This window comes from Equus quagga, chromosome 6, assembly GCF_021613505.1.
Source record: "Equus quagga isolate Etosha38 chromosome 6, UCLA_HA_Equagga_1.0, whole genome shotgun sequence".
In the NCBI taxonomy this organism is placed as follows: domain Eukaryota; kingdom Metazoa; phylum Chordata; class Mammalia; order Perissodactyla; family Equidae; genus Equus; species Equus quagga.
The window spans coordinates 3,030,566-3,045,899 of NC_060272.1; the positions used below are offsets into that span (position 1 = coordinate 3,030,566).

Below are 15,334 nucleotides of genomic sequence, written 5' to 3' on the forward strand. Positions count from 1 at the left end.
TGGTGACGATCATGAAGGTGATGGTGGCGATGGTGGTGACAGTGATGGTGGTGACAGTGATGGTGGCAGTGGCCATGATAGTGGTGATGATGGTGGTGATGGTGATATATATTACTTGAAGTATTTTTTTGTTCAACAGGACTGACAGATTTTCTTAATTATCATCCAAAGTATCTTAATACACAGTGTAATATATATAAAATAATCTGTTACTATGTAAATTTTGAATTCACTTTTTTATACAGAGCTAAACAATAAGTGTTGGAATAGGTGTAGCTATTTACTATTCTTAGTAATTTGTATTACTTTATTTTATGATAGAGTGACAGTATGCCAGAATAAGAAAATAAAGGAAAAAAAACGTAGCTAATGGTAGCCATACTTTGGAACTCAAAGGCTAAGTCAGAAGTCAGCAGAGATTTACATGGATTTATTGTATTCAAAATGCTGCATTAGTTGTTGTCTGCATTAAATGTTCTGTGGTTTTTCCTCATTCACTGCTGTCCTCTCTTCCATCTTTTCCTTTGCCGCCTGTCCCAACTTCAGTAATTTCTTGGTATTTTGTGTATGCCTGACTTACATGTATAGCTTTCCAATCTTAGTTATATTTACTATTCATGTTGTCATCTTGGTTCATTCAAGTTTACTTTGCATAGAGCAGTGTGGTAGCTATAAGGGAGTAATTCACCACGACTGCCTTTCATGAGCTTAAAAATGTAGGTGTGGCGACAGGATATACATTAAAATGAAATAATAAGCAATCGGTCAGTCAGTAATGAAAGGTGGTAATGAGTGGAGCGAGCTGCATAGAGTGTTGTAAGTACACAGAGCAGTACTGTTGGCTGTAGGTGCTGTGCTACGCAGTAGAGCTCTGGAACTTAATCATCTTGCAGAACTGAAACTTCGTGCCCTTTGACCTTCACCTCCCCCTTTCCTCCCCACTGTGGCCCCTGCAACCACCATTCTGCTCTGCATTTTATGAGTTTCACTATTTTAGATTCCATGTGTAAGTGGCGTCTAGACACAGTATCTGTCTTTCTTGTGTCTGGCTCATTTCACTTAGCATAATGTCCTCCAGGTCCATCCATGTTGTCACAAATTACAGAATTACCTTCTTTTTTAAGGCTAAATAATATTCCACTGTGTTCATATACCACATCGTCCTTAATCATTCATCTGTCGATGGTCATTTAGGTTGTTTACATATCTCTTGGCTATTGTGAATAATGCTGCTGTGAGCGTGGGAGTGCAGGTATCTCTTTGAGATCCTGACTTCAATTCCTTTGGATAAATACCCAGAGGGAGGATTGCGGGGTCATATGGTATTTCTGTTTTTAATTATCTGGGGAACCTCCGTAGTGACTGCACCAGTCTGCACTCCCACCAGCAGTGCACAGGGTTCATTTCCCTCCACATCCTCTCCAACACTTGTCATCTCTTGTCTTTTTGATAACAGGTATGAGGTGACATCTGTTTGTGGTCTGATTGGCATTTCCCTGATGATTCATGATGTTGAGCATCTTTCCATGTACCTGTTGGCCCAGTTTGATTTTCAGTGTCTGAGAGGACCCACTAGAGGAGATTTCCAGAATGTCCTGGAAATCCAGATCAAGGTCAGGCTGACCATAGCGATTTGGGAAGTGCTGTGCTGATTAGGGACGGGGCTCCACAGCAGAGCGGCAGCTCCAGCTGTCAGGGTCAGACGCTGCTCCCTCGCACCCCTCCTGCTCCTCGCCCCAACTGCGGTTAACACAGTTTTTCATAGATGTTTTAGGGATCCATAGACCCAAGGTTAGTTCCCAGAATAGAGAGAGATGTGATCCAAGTGCAGATTTGGGGAAATACCTATGTTTAAGAGGCACTGAAGGAGGAAGAGCCAGGGGAAGCGTTGCCTTGATAGCGTTGGACGTTCTCTTAGTGCAGAAAAGATGACCCACTCGAGAGGCCCAGTGGTGCATGTGCAGGCCTGCTGTGGAGACCACAGGCGTGGGCTGACAGCACCTCGTGGATGCCTGGCGGTCAGGGGGCTCCAGAGATTGCTCTGCTGTTCAGTTACTGCCGCCACAGTGCCCACTGCCGTGCCTGCCGTCCGCCCCACTCCGTAGTCTGCAGGACAAGGGGCTTTTTTGCTATTAAGCTTATGGTTGAGAAGATAAAAGATACAAACCCTGAAGGACTGTTAATATACAAAAAGCAATGGAAGAAGTCGAATTTATATTTCTTATATGTGGAAAAATTTTGATGATTTAAAAGTGTGACTAAAGAATAAAGAGTAAATTTTTACAAATGGGAGGATAGGGTATACCTATGCTGGTAAGGAGGAAAGAGTGCACGAGGGAGCTCTGGATCGCGTGTCTTCTGATAGGCCACTTTAGGCTGAAATCAGTGAAATTAAACCTTTTCTTTGGAATGAAAATCCTTAATGACTCAAATGATGGTACAGTAAAAATATTTCTGGGGGGAAATATTTACATTTTTAAAACTACCTAGATTAACAGAAATATACATCCCTGCCCCCCTTAAAATATGGCCACGGGGCCACTCCCCGAGTGGTGTCCTGGGTGGACCGCGTCTTCAGGCCTCACCTCTGCAGAGCGCAGTGCGCGCTCCTCACTTGCACACGCCGTGTCCCCTGTTCACGTACTGTGTCCCCTGTTCGCCTGTGGTTGGGGTTGCGGCAGGACTGCTCCACAGAGCACACAGAAGGCAGCCCTAGTGTCTTCTGATTGGTAACTGATGTAGTGGGGACACTTAGACTGCACCCTGAAGAGCCTGCCTCTTGGTTCTGTGTCACCTGGACAAGCACCCTGCCTCTTCTCAATCCTGGATTGTTTCTCCACAATGGGGTTCTTTTCTAGCTCGTGTTATTCTGGTTTTCAAATAAAAACAAGTATTTAGATATATTTTACGAGTAGTTTTGTGCTGTACAGATATAAATTAGCATTAAAAAGCTCTATTATGTCTGTAATCTCCACATGCTATTTCTTTTCAATGTAAAACTCTGGAAACGCTTATTTTTTTTATGTTTATGTTTATGCTGCTTCATTGGTGTAGCCTGCTCTATTACTTGTCCCTGGAAACTTCCACATCTTTCCCTAGACTTGTCTCTGACGCTCTCACGTGGTCACTTAATAATAGTACTAACCCTTAGACCGAGTTTCGTAGTTCGCGAGGCTTATTACGCGTGCCATTTTGGTTTATTCTTGAGACTAGTTTTGCAAATGTATCATAGGCGTATGCAGGCGACTCAACACTGGCCCGCCCTATGCTCTTCACTGTTCCCCACAGTGTTTTAGTGGGATTTCGAGTTAATTATGTTGTAGAAGGTGATTTGACCCTTAAATGTGCAGTGTTGAACATGCTGTTGGGGGTTCCTCCCCTAGGCCACAGCGCAGGCATCTGCTGTAAATCTAGCCGGACATCAGTGTTTCTCATTTCATGGGCTCAGGACTCCAGTTTGCCTTCCTGACCATGCGTATGGCCTGTTTGGTCTCTCACCAGGGCCGTTTTCAGGCATTGGCAATGACTTTTGTACGTGTGTGCCTTTAGTTTTTCCTTTGTTAAAATACAAATTATGTATGTATGTGTACTTTTCCCTTTTGTTCTTTACAGCTGCAGATTTATTCACAGATTTGGAAAATGCCTTTCAGGGGAAAATTGATGCAGCTTATTTTGAGACCAGCAAATATCTATTGGACGTTCTCAATAAAAAGTATAGCTTGCTGGACCACATGCAGGCCATGAGGCGCTACTTGCTTCTCGGTCAAGGAGACTTCATAAGGCACTTAATGGATTTGCTCAAGTAAGAAAACTGTTTTGATTTTTATAAATATATAGTAGAGTTCAACGTGATAAAGTCTTACAATTTTTGTTTAAAAGAATACATGGCATTAGAGGAAAATTTATTGAATTCTTACAGAACATATTGATAAGATAAAATCTGAAAAGATAAAATCATCACACTGTCATGTTAAAGTCCCTTTATTTTTGCTTGTGCTGCTTTATCAAGGAGAAGCTTGTGTACCTTACGAATACTGTGTATTTTAAAATGAACTTTTTGTTCCGTATTTTTAGTTTACATTGTTTCTTGTAAAAAAGAAAAGAAAACCCCAGAAAACAAATACTACTACTCTTCCTTTTGTTCCCTGACATTTCTCATGACATCTTCCCTTCCAGAACTAAATGTGTGTCCTTCCCCTCCCTCCATAGAGACGCAGACAGCTCTGTGCAGAGCCTGTCTTCTCCTGGCTCTAGACTAGACCATGAGACCCTCGGGGTGAGATCTGGGGCTCCCAGGCAGCACTGGCGAGCGAGTGTGTGCCGAGTGGGGGCCACAGCACGGGACGAGTGTTTCCACTCAGACTTACAAGAATGAAAATGATGATTTTTTGACATTCACTTCAGAACACTTAAAATGGCATTCCCTTTCAGTCCTGCCTGTGCCAATCAAGTGACTGTTTCGCGTCTTTGGTCCTCAGACTTCAGTGTGCATCAGAATCCCCTAGAGAACTCGTTGAACTGGATCGCTGGGCCGACCAGAGTCTGGTTCACAGGTCTGGGGTAGAGTCCAAGAGTGTGCCTTTCAACAGGGTCCCAGCTGAAGCTGATGCACTGGTCTGAGGACTATGCTTTGAGAATCCCTGTTTCAGGCCATGCTCCTGTAGTCCCACTTCTAACCAGAAGTCAGTCTGCAATATGAAAAATAATTTAGTTTTGAGACACACATAGCAATAACTGACCTTCTACGTGCTCGTGGGTAGCAGTGTTCCATCAGTTATCTCATGAAAGAGTTGATTATCTGATAAACGTAGGTGCTTTGGTCACAGAGCATGCTGTGCTTACTGAAGTAGCATTTCTGCCGCCTAAGTAAAGAAAAGGGTCCGTAGTGAAGACTGGTTGTGAGGTCAATGGGGAAGTGTGAGTGATGACGAGTCTTTAAAGGGAAAACGTCCTGTAAGTGTCGCAGGGCTGAAATGGGAGTGCATGTGAGGATGTGGGACGCACAGACCCGCAGGTGCAGGTGTGCAGGGTGAAGCGGGGGAGGTTAGCGGGCACTTCTTACAGTTTAAAGTTAAAGCGAAATTTCAGGTCCATGGTGACATTAAGATCAGATCATTTATCTGACAATGCATTTGCCTTATGCTAGGTTTTAATATTTACAGCATCTTACTCTTGCTATTAAATGAAAAATTTATTTCTTCTCAAAGACTTGATTTAACTTTTAAAAGGGGAACGTCGTCAGTCTCTAGCTCGTTGCCTCAGATTTGTTCGAGGAAGCTGGTGCTGTAGGGCCTCGTTTACCTGTGCCTGCCTGCTGCTTTCCTGCTGTAGAGCCCTACAGTTAGTGTTGGGCTGTGCTCTTAACTCGGCCAGCTCTCCGTCACAGAAAGGTTCGCTTCATATTAGAAACCCCGATGTTAATAAACCTCAGGAAGCGTTTGCTGATGCTGCCGTAGGTTTTCACCTTCAGAGCTGTGACGCCCACGTATCCTGCTGTTTTGGTTGAATGAAGACCTCTCCTCCCATTGGGTCTGTGTAGGAAGTTGCAATAGTTCATGCTACTAGAGGCTGGTTTTAAGTTTGAAAACTTTATTCGTTAACATGTATGGCACATTTAAGTATTTCTAATTTAAGCTGAATCAAAATTAATTTTTTTGAGATTTTTAAAGAAATGTTTTGCTTCCCAGAACACTTAGTGAAATCCTATTTATAGTTAATTCTGTGAAACTTTTGTTACCATGTTGTATGTGTTCCATTTGTGTTTTTAGTTTTTAAAATTTGAACTCTTTTTATAATCTTGCTTTTACAAAACTCGTTAAGACTTCAAATAACATTTTCTTTTATTTTTAAAAATTCTGTTAAGACCAGAGCTTGTCCGTCCAGCCACCACTTTGTATCAACACAACTTGACTGGAATTCTTGAGACGGCTGTCAGAGCCACCAACGCCCAGTTTGACAGCCCTGAGATCCTCAAGCGACTGGACGTGAGGCTGCTGGAGGTACTGCGCCTCTAGGCTCGGCACCCGGCCGTGGGCTTCCCTGGGCCCTGTGCATTCTCTCAAGTGTTTCCGTGTTGTATAAGGCACTGGTTGAGTCTCCTGGGTCAGAGTCGTTACTGGACGGCTGGGCAGCTGGAATCCCCGCTCTGTTGCCTGCTGTGGTGTGATCCTAGACAGGTCACTGTACCTCTGAGCCTCACTGGATCTCAGTTCTCACCTACAAAGGGGCCCTCACAGGGCGAGTGGGCGGAGGTCTGCAACACTGGCCACAGCGCTTGCTAGCACGTTGTGGGTGCTTAGCAAACCATAGTTTCTGTTAGTGTAACGTTGATATCACAGAGATGGTATGTAATAATAGTACTTATTAAAGTAGATGTGTTTAGTTTCAGTTTGAGGGAAGATGGCTTTTCTTAGAGGCATGAGTATCAGAAACGTCATACACTGTTTGCTTAATTATGGTGAAGGGCCATTAGCAGAACCTGTTGGGTTTTTCTAAATGCTGACTTTTAAGGATTTGGAACATAAAAGGCAGTAGAATTTTGTCATTAAAAATGGTGATGAATTGGGGCTGGCCCCGGGGCCGAGAGGTTACGTTCGTGCGCTCCGCTGCAGGCGGCCCAGTGTTTCGTTGGTTCGAATCCTAGGCGCGGACATGGCACTGCTCATCAAACCACGTTGAGGCAGCGTCCCACATACCACAACTAGAAGGACCCACAACAAAGAACATAATACAACTATGTACCGGGGGGCTTTGGGGAGAAAAAGGAAAAAAAATAAAATCTTTAAAAAAAAAAAAAAGGTGATGAATTTTAAATGGATTTTTACAATTTTCATTCAAAAATATGCCATTTATTCCAAAATATTTGTAGAGCACCTACCACGTGCCTGTCATTCTCCAAATGCTGAGGCTATGGAGACTGGCACAAAGATGCAGTTGTCCGCTCTCATGTAGCTAACACTCAAAACTGTTGCATGGTTTTTAAAAATTGGTCTTCATTTTACTGCCTTTTCTTGGAAGATTAGACTGATTCTTCAGCAATAAGCTTAACACTGGTGGGAAGTCCTACAGTTGTTTGTTTCGCTCTTAGGTGTCTCCAGGTGACACAGGGTGGGATGTCTTCAGCCTGGATTACCACGTTGACGGACCCATCGCAACTGTAAGATCCTTCTGGATGTTCTGTGTTAGTCATGGCTGTTTCGATGGCAACATTCTTCTCTAAGAACTTCTAATTAGCATGATCACTTGGCATCTGGGGTACACTCACTGAATGAATTCTCAGGCCACAATTGTATGTGTGTTTTAAATAATCATGAATAAGTGCTGAAATGCTCGATTATTCTAAGAATCTTAAAAATATCATTTGTTCTATCATAAGTTTCAGCATGTACTTAGTAAATGGATTATTCATTTTGTTTCATTATTCTTAGATGCTAGCATCTAATTTAGGATAATTTGAAAGGAACTATAAAGTGTATTTTAGGGGAATCGTATTTTTACTACTTGGATAAAATTTGATATTTAGTATTCATTTAAGATGGTGAGAAAATAGCTGTACTTTGTTCATAGTGGTTTTACCATGTTTGAAACAAACATGCTATTTCAGTTAACAGTTGCCAGATCATACAAGTTGTCTTTATGTGTCTGCAGTGCAAGTGCCCTTCTCACGTGCTCATTTTGTCTTTATTTAGACCTGAGTTCTCCTTGACCAAGATGCCTCTTTGAACTTACTTCAGTCATTTTTATATCTGAAGTATTCAAGGGCATGCATTTGTTTTAATTATTGGGAGAAATATTTTGTTCTGAAGTAATGTAATTTGGCTCTAAAATTCTTCCTTAGCGGTTCTAGTAGGACTGACTCCACGGCTCCTCCTGCCTCTCGAGGTGGAAGGCACATCCCTGCTAGGGAGCCTGTGCCACGGCAGTCCTCTGCTCTCTTCACTTCTGGGTTAACAGCTTTGCTCTGGACAGATGGCTCTGTCATGTCTGCTGTGAAATGGTAGCTACTGGTGCAGGTTTTTTTACACATAAATTCCCAATGTTTAAACTTTACCCGATCAAAACTACCACATTTTAAAGGCATAACTATTCTCTAATTGTCATATGCAAATTAGCTTTTCATCTTGACTTATATCCTAAACAGTTTTAAATGATTATAATGTACAAAACAAGATATTTTAACAAATTATTTAAATTAGGAACTTCCATATTTTCTACCTTGTTAATGTTGGTAGTTACATATTACTTCTTTCATACTGTGAAGGATACCACAGTAAAGGCACTTTGTTGCTCATTTCACAGAATGTAAGTGCCTTGAGCAATGAGCATGGTCTCTGCATATGATTACTTCTTGTGATATTGCAGATCTTCCTGGGTGTGTCTGAGTCAGCATTCATCCTTGTGCATAAACAATTGATTGTGCAATGTTACATTTTTAAAATTGTTTGATTTTTTTTAAAGCTCTAGTAGAAAGAGTCAAAAGTTTGTATCGTAGATTTATTTTAAAAAAGAAATTTAGGCTAGATCCCTGTCAATGGCTAATAGCTGTCAGTTTGTATGCCCACTCCAGTGGGTTGATGGTACAGTCTGAGAGGCTGAATTGGGAAGGAGAAATGGGTCTCATAATTGACAAGCAGGATCTGCCAGGGAAATCGTATGAGAAGAGATCTCCTGTACACCTGGTCTTGGTCGTTCCAGCCTTAGCTTATATCCTGGGTTGGTATATTTTCAGCTAAATGGCTCTATCTGTAGCCATATTGTACAGCTACAGGTATTCGGACTAATTTTAGAAATTGAAATAACTTTTAGTTATCAGAGATGAAATTTCATGCTGTATACAGAAGTTACTAGAAAGATAAAAAGAGGACTTTAAAAATAACTTTGAGTCAAATTTTATGGATTTTTCTGCTTTTTCCCTGTTTATTTTACCCTTTTATCTCTGTTCCCTTTGTATTCTCATTGAGATTGTCATTTTTATACAGAATTTAATTATAATGGGTACATAGTTAAATAATTGTACCTTATATAATATAGTATCACTTTAGCTTCTTACTAATTCTTTGAAGAAAGATATGGAAAGATTATCATTAATCTTCTCATTTTGACAATGGGCAGGATAAAATCCATTTGTATCTATCACTGATCTCACTGTTAGATGAGGTATCAGAAGCTTGTTTGTTTAGTATTTCTCTGAACTTTATTCTACAGTGAGTGATGAACTGAAAGACCATATACATAGCAAAACTAAAATGTGGAGGATGCTTTCCCTATATAAATACAGTGAAATATGCATGTCTTTCTCTTAAACAGTTTATATTTCTAAAGAATTGTGATTAAACTCTATTTTTGTAGATCAGGTCGTGTTAAATGTGCTCTGGCAGCTTGGTACTCAAGAACCCCAATAAGATATCATATGTTTAGCAAAAAATCCTTGAATTTATTTGTAAAATTGTTTAATCTGGTATCCTTTATTTCTATAATAGCAAGAATGTTAATAATGTGGGCAGCACAGCAAAATGGATAATCTCTGAAACATTCATAGTTGATTTCGGAGTCCCTTCAAAGCCACTCCTAACCGCTTTTGTTTAGACATGTAATCGCCAGTTACTATTGAGCACCTACCAAATACTGGCACAAAAAGGCACACAGAAGAACAAACAGATAGTCCTTGTAACAGGTGAGCAGTGCCAAGAGTGTACGAAATAAGAAGCAAGGTAAAGCAGCCTACAGTTGAATGCTAAGATTGTAAGCATCAAGCGTGAACGTCCTAAGTGTCTGAAGAAGAGGGAGACTGCTGAGACAGGGAAAGCATGGAAAGTGACAGTTGATTTGGGCAGGAGAGAAGGGTGAATAGGGCGTGGGGCACTGTGAGAGTAATGTGAGCGAAGGCCTAAGAATGTGGACAGGCAGGGCGCAGGGGTGAGAGCCAGCTCTGCAAGAGCAAGCAGGTCTTCTGGGTACCCCGTCCAGCCCTGCTGAGGGGGCGCAGGCTCTGTTCCCATCGGCTGCTTCCAGTTCTCTGCACTGTGAGGTGAACACTGGAGACACGCAGATGGCTCTCTGCTCGAGGCATCTAGAAAAGGATGAAAATGTGCCAATGTTGTGTCACAAATGTGTTTGGCTACAGTCTGCAGAAAACCCTGTTACCTTTGTACTTATAATTTTAGAAAATGATTTGTGGTTTATCTGACATTCACATTTAACTGGGCGTCCTGTATTTTTTTGTGTTAAACCTGGCCACCGCGGGAGGGAGGGAGGCATGGAAGGCAGTCGCTGCCCACGCGGCTCGTCCTCCCTGCTTGTGAAGCTGTCCGTTTGCATGAGTTGGTCTTCAGGAGCAACAAGCACTGTTAAAATAACCTGGGGACCTCTTTTTAGACTGGAGCTTCTAGGCCCGCCTTCCATGAGATTCACTTCTCCCCAGGGGGTTGGGGTAGAAAACATTGCTGCACATTGGAGTTGAGGTTAAGAGCCTACGTTTTAGACTAGGTCTAGTCTGGGGTTCAGAGTCCCGATGCCTGTTTACTGGCTGTGTGCCCACAGGCCCGTTTTCCTGTCTGTAAAATGAGTGTAACAATATCTACTGCTCTTATTGTGAGTTTACTGGCCCTGCTGCTTGGACGTAAATAGTCAGCCTAGTTGTTGTGACACAGTGTACTTTCCTAAGATGTACCAGATTATATTTGTTGCTTACATACTGCTTAGAATTTATTGGAATTGATTGTGTATTTTCTGGCCTTTTTGTTTGGAAAAAAGATTGAGACGTACACTGGGAGGCTGCTCATGTCACAGAGTGCTGTCACTGTCTTCTGCTGTTCTTTTCAGGTGTTCACTCGAGAGTGCATGAGCCACTACCTAAGAGTGTTTAACTTCCTTTGGAGGGCTAAGCGGATGGAATACATCCTTACTGACATCCGAAAGGGCCATATGTGCAACGCGAAGCTCCTGAGAAACATGCCAGGTAAACCCGTCCAAAGGTGGGCCGGGTGAGCTGCGTCCCCGCCTGGCGGGTGCTCACAGCAGCTTCACAGGGAATGAAATGTGCTTCAAGTATTCGAACTGAAAAGTGATTCATGATGTGCTTTTGGATTTGGCTTTTGTGAAAAGTCTCATTTAAAATACTGCTTATCTTGACTTCTGTGCAAATCAGAAAAAAAATTGAGTCAAGTTAGATTTTTTTAGACCGTGAAATTTCTTTTAGAATCACATTTGTTTTTCACTCTAGTGTTCATATATGTACTGTAATTTTTTAGAAAAATTAAGTTTTAAGGAACGACAGCTGTTTAATCTGGCTCATTTAAAATTCACTTAATGTTTTAATGAAAGTCTGTTTGGGAATTGCTTTAATGTTTTGTTTTGGTTAATAAACTAAGACATGGAAATATTTTATAATATTATTTTACAGTTAAAAGCTATAGAAAAATTCTCAGGCCAGACAGGTTTATTTTAATGTTATAAATATTGAATGACTTCAATTATGAATACTTTTGAAATCTTTATATTGAAATTGATTTGGTCAAAACCTTTGAGAAAGTATTTCAACAAATATGTCTCTAAAGAAGAACTAAGCTGTTGTACGCTTGATCCTTTGATTGGTGGAGTAATTATTAGAAAAGGAACGGTTGTTTGAAGAAAGGCGTACGTGACCTCTACTTGTGTGCCAGGTCGAGGCTGATCCTGGAGCAGCTCCCAGAGCTCCAGAATGATGACGCCCAGAAGGCGGGGCATGGTGGGCACTGGCGCGTGTTGACACGTGGAATGAGCAGTTTCACTGGGCGTCCATGCTTTTGGTGCTCCCAGCAGGTCTTTTCAGCTGGGTCGTGGTATCTTGTGCTCCTGGACTTATAGAAAGTTAACAGCAGGGAACCTCTGAAATGGCTGAGAAGGAAGTGAGAGGGAATGTTTTCTTCAGATACTGTAGTGGTGTGGACAGAGCATACTGCCTTCAGCCTCTGCTTTCTGGTGAATACGGGCTGCCTGTTGAAGGGAGGCAGGAAGGCAGGAATCGTTGGTCCCTGAGAGAAGCTCACCCTGCCTCCTGGCCCTGTGTCTGTCTCTCTTTCCCATTCTGTCGTGAGTCTTTCTTGTGTAGTCGCGGGCCACTGCCTGGTTTCCTGGCTTGCACCTGTGAGTTCTCGGTTTCCCTGTGGTGCTCCTGCCCCAGCAGCCTTCGTAATGTGAGTGAGTGGAGCAGTCCTAGCTGTCACTCTCTGTGCCAGCGTCTTTCTTACTGTCTGATTTAGGTCCGTTCACTCTGTTGCAAATACTTTGTCATTGTGTCGCTCTTCTCTTTTCACAATAAACATCTGTATTTTTTTTATTTTTAGCCCTTGGAAATCTGAGCTTCCTAACAATTTTAAGTATAGCTGGCCATGAAACATTTTCTGATGTGAACATCAGCTTAGCAATGTCTATGTGAATTTGCTTTTCTCTTGTCTTGAAGAAACAGCATTGAGTTTTGTTTTCTACTTGAGGATAACTCATTTGTTTGATCAGTTTTCTATGCATGGGAAAATATATTTTTGTGAAATTAGTAACTTTAACATAACTGATCCTATTATGTGGAGTTTAGTTTCATCTTTTTTCACTGATCCTTTTCCCTTTTTATTAAAACTTCTAAAGTATTTTTAATAGCATGCTATTGCCTTGTGTACGTACCATTTTATCTTTTTCTTTGGTTGGACATGCATGTAGTTCTCTTTTTAACTTTTTCCACTAGCAAATAATGCTGTAAGGTTTCTGTAAATATACATTTATGTGCCTCTGAACATTTCTTTAGAATAGATGAACTGGAAATGGAATTGCTGGGCTAACAGGTCTGAATTTTAGTTTCACTTTAGACTTACTAATACTTGGTATTTATATTTTAACTAGTTGGTGCGTATTGTCAGATTACCTTTCAGGAAGGTTGTGCTGGTTTAGTTTACATATCCATGAGCACAGCTCTCGCTTGCTTGAAAGTTGTCTGCATTACTGGTGTTTTGGCTAACATTGGGTAGTGCCTTCAAACAAATTGTCAATTTGATAGGTGAAAATAGAAGTTCATTTTAATGTTTTCAATGCTTTTATATTGCTGAATGTAAACACTTTTTTTTTTTTGCCATTTATTTATTTTTTTCAGGAAATTGTTTTTTTGCCCATGTTTCTGTTGGAGTGTAGTGTTCTTACCTTCAGTTTGTAAGGAAGTGTTTTAAAGTTGTTGATGGCCAGGCAACTTAATGAGCAGAAATCAACCAGCTAGTTAGTTTTGTTATCATAGCAAATTTAGAAATGTCCCACCAACCGTAAATCTGAGTCAAACATGTAGAAAGATTCCATAAAGTGCTCCTCTCAACCTTTGGAGTTCTTCACAAACGCACAGTGTGTATAGCATCAATAATTGTCACCCCAGATGTCATTTTAATAGTGTTCACCAAAATAAGTTGTTTGCAATTAATAGTTATTCTCGAAAATGATTTGCTTAGGACAAGGGGTTTTGATAACGGTCTCCTAAGACATTTGTATGTGTTTTTATCTATTTGCTATTCATCTGGACAACAAATAATTGTTGATACTAAAATGGTGCAAAAGTTTCTTTCCAGTGGTATGGAATATTTTTTGTTAGATTTAATTACTCTAAAAAGTATCGCTATTAGTGGCAACTGAATTTGTATTTGAAATAACATTTAACAAAAAGAAATAGAGAAATACAAGTAAATGAGCTTGTATTCTTTCTCAGCCTTTGTGTATTGGGAGGAGGGGGTGAATGGAGGTTCCCCTCCCCATAAGAGTGGTGTTGAAATAATCTCCTTTTTGGTCCTTATTAGAAATAAAATTGAATGTGGTTGAGGCAGGAGAGGTGGTCCGCTCCCTTACAGGTGAGGTGTCCCCACAGGACTCTTAGGGCATTTTGCCAGTTTAATTGGCAGATGTTTTTCTTTCTTGGTGATTATTATGATAACGATTCATCTTACAATTGACTGTTGTAGACTTAGTGAAATGATAACTTAAAAGATGAGTAGACGTTTTTCTCTTAAAAAGTTTCTCCTTGTGCACTTCATTTTTGTATATATGGACGAGTGAGCAGTCCTCAGTAGTTAACACATTTATAAAACGTTTTCTCTGCCAGACTTCAGGCTGAGTGGTTAGCTGTCAGCACAGATGCTGGGCTGTGTTGCCTGGTTAGTTCCACTTCGCCAGCAGCAGCTGTCTGGCCTCAGTGGGGTTCCTGATCCTCTGCCTCAGTTTCCTTGTCTGGGCTGGGTATGGTGACAGCATTCCCTCCTGGGTGGTCAGGATGGAATCTGTGTAAAGACCAGTGCAGCCTCGGGAGAGTCGTCATGACCCCCTGCCTGGTGATAGAGTTGCAGGAGGAGCTGAGCAGTGATGAGACCTTCCGCAGGAGCTGTGAAAACTCCCGGTTCTCATCAGCGTCCGTGAGTCCTTGGTCTTGAGAAATAAATCAGATGCGCGCTTTGACAAAGTCACTTTTAAACATAGTAGCATCAGTTCTAAGTACAGGTTGAAGGAGGGGAGTTTGGAATTGTAAAGAAACTATTTTAGAGAAAGAAGCTTTTATAATTTTTGACGACACTCAGCACTATTTATGGTGCATCTCCAGATGAGCAGAGCTTCTGGCTGAAAATGCCTAAACCACATGGTCAAGCCTGTAAGAGACCTTTGTGTTTTTAAATCAACCTTGAAGTTCTTTCAACAGCCCTTAGAGGGCAGTAAAGAATTACAAATGAATCCAACACTTAGAGCCTAAATATGCTAAAGGCAAGAATGATCGTTTTTGATATTGTATATAAAACTGTCCACTGTTAAGTTGACCAAGTGGGAGAGGAACTGTATTTATATATTTGTTGGACCTCAGTGCAAATGTTGCTTTGCTTTTGGGGTTCTTAGGATTACTTGTCAGCACAGATGCCGGGCTGATCCACAAATAACAGTTATTTGAGGGTCAACCATAAAAACCTAAGTACTTATGTTTTAAATGTATTTTCAAGGTGCTGGGTAAAGAGATTCAAGCGGTGTTTCAGGTGTAAGTTGTATTTTTTAGGAATTAAAGGACCATGCTGTACCTTGTGAATTTGCTCTGCTTATGAATTGGGTCCTAGTCTGTTGTAGGAGCCTTAACCAGGCAGTGAGAGGTCTGCAATGCTTGAAGCATATCGCTGTTGACTGGTTTCTCACATGGGAAGAGAAAGACTTGTGGTGTTAGAGGGATTCACATTCATTATGTGGATTATTCTGTCAGGCGCCTGTCAACAGTCAGTGTCCTCATAGCAGCAGCTGTAGGTCTCTTCACTCTTGGAGGCTTTATTTTACAAGAATGCCATTAAAGACACGGTCCTCT

The 15,334-nt window shown here is 41.2% G+C and overlaps 1 protein-coding gene across 2 annotated transcripts in view; it reads left to right on the forward strand.

Moving 5' to 3' along the window:
• The window catches only part of TUBGCP3 (tubulin gamma complex associated protein 3), an 83,149-nt gene that overhangs the window by 47,152 nt on the left and 20,663 nt on the right, over positions 1–15,334 (forward strand). For both annotated transcript variants that reach the window (XM_046664314.1, XM_046664315.1), the window contains 4 exons: positions 3,613–3,802; positions 5,864–5,999; positions 7,088–7,156; positions 10,822–10,957. In XM_046664314.1, the coding sequence (XP_046520270.1) occupies positions 3,613–3,802; positions 5,864–5,999; positions 7,088–7,156; positions 10,822–10,957 (531 nt within the window). The remainder of the gene's footprint in view (positions 1–3,612; positions 3,803–5,863; positions 6,000–7,087; positions 7,157–10,821; positions 10,958–15,334) is intronic.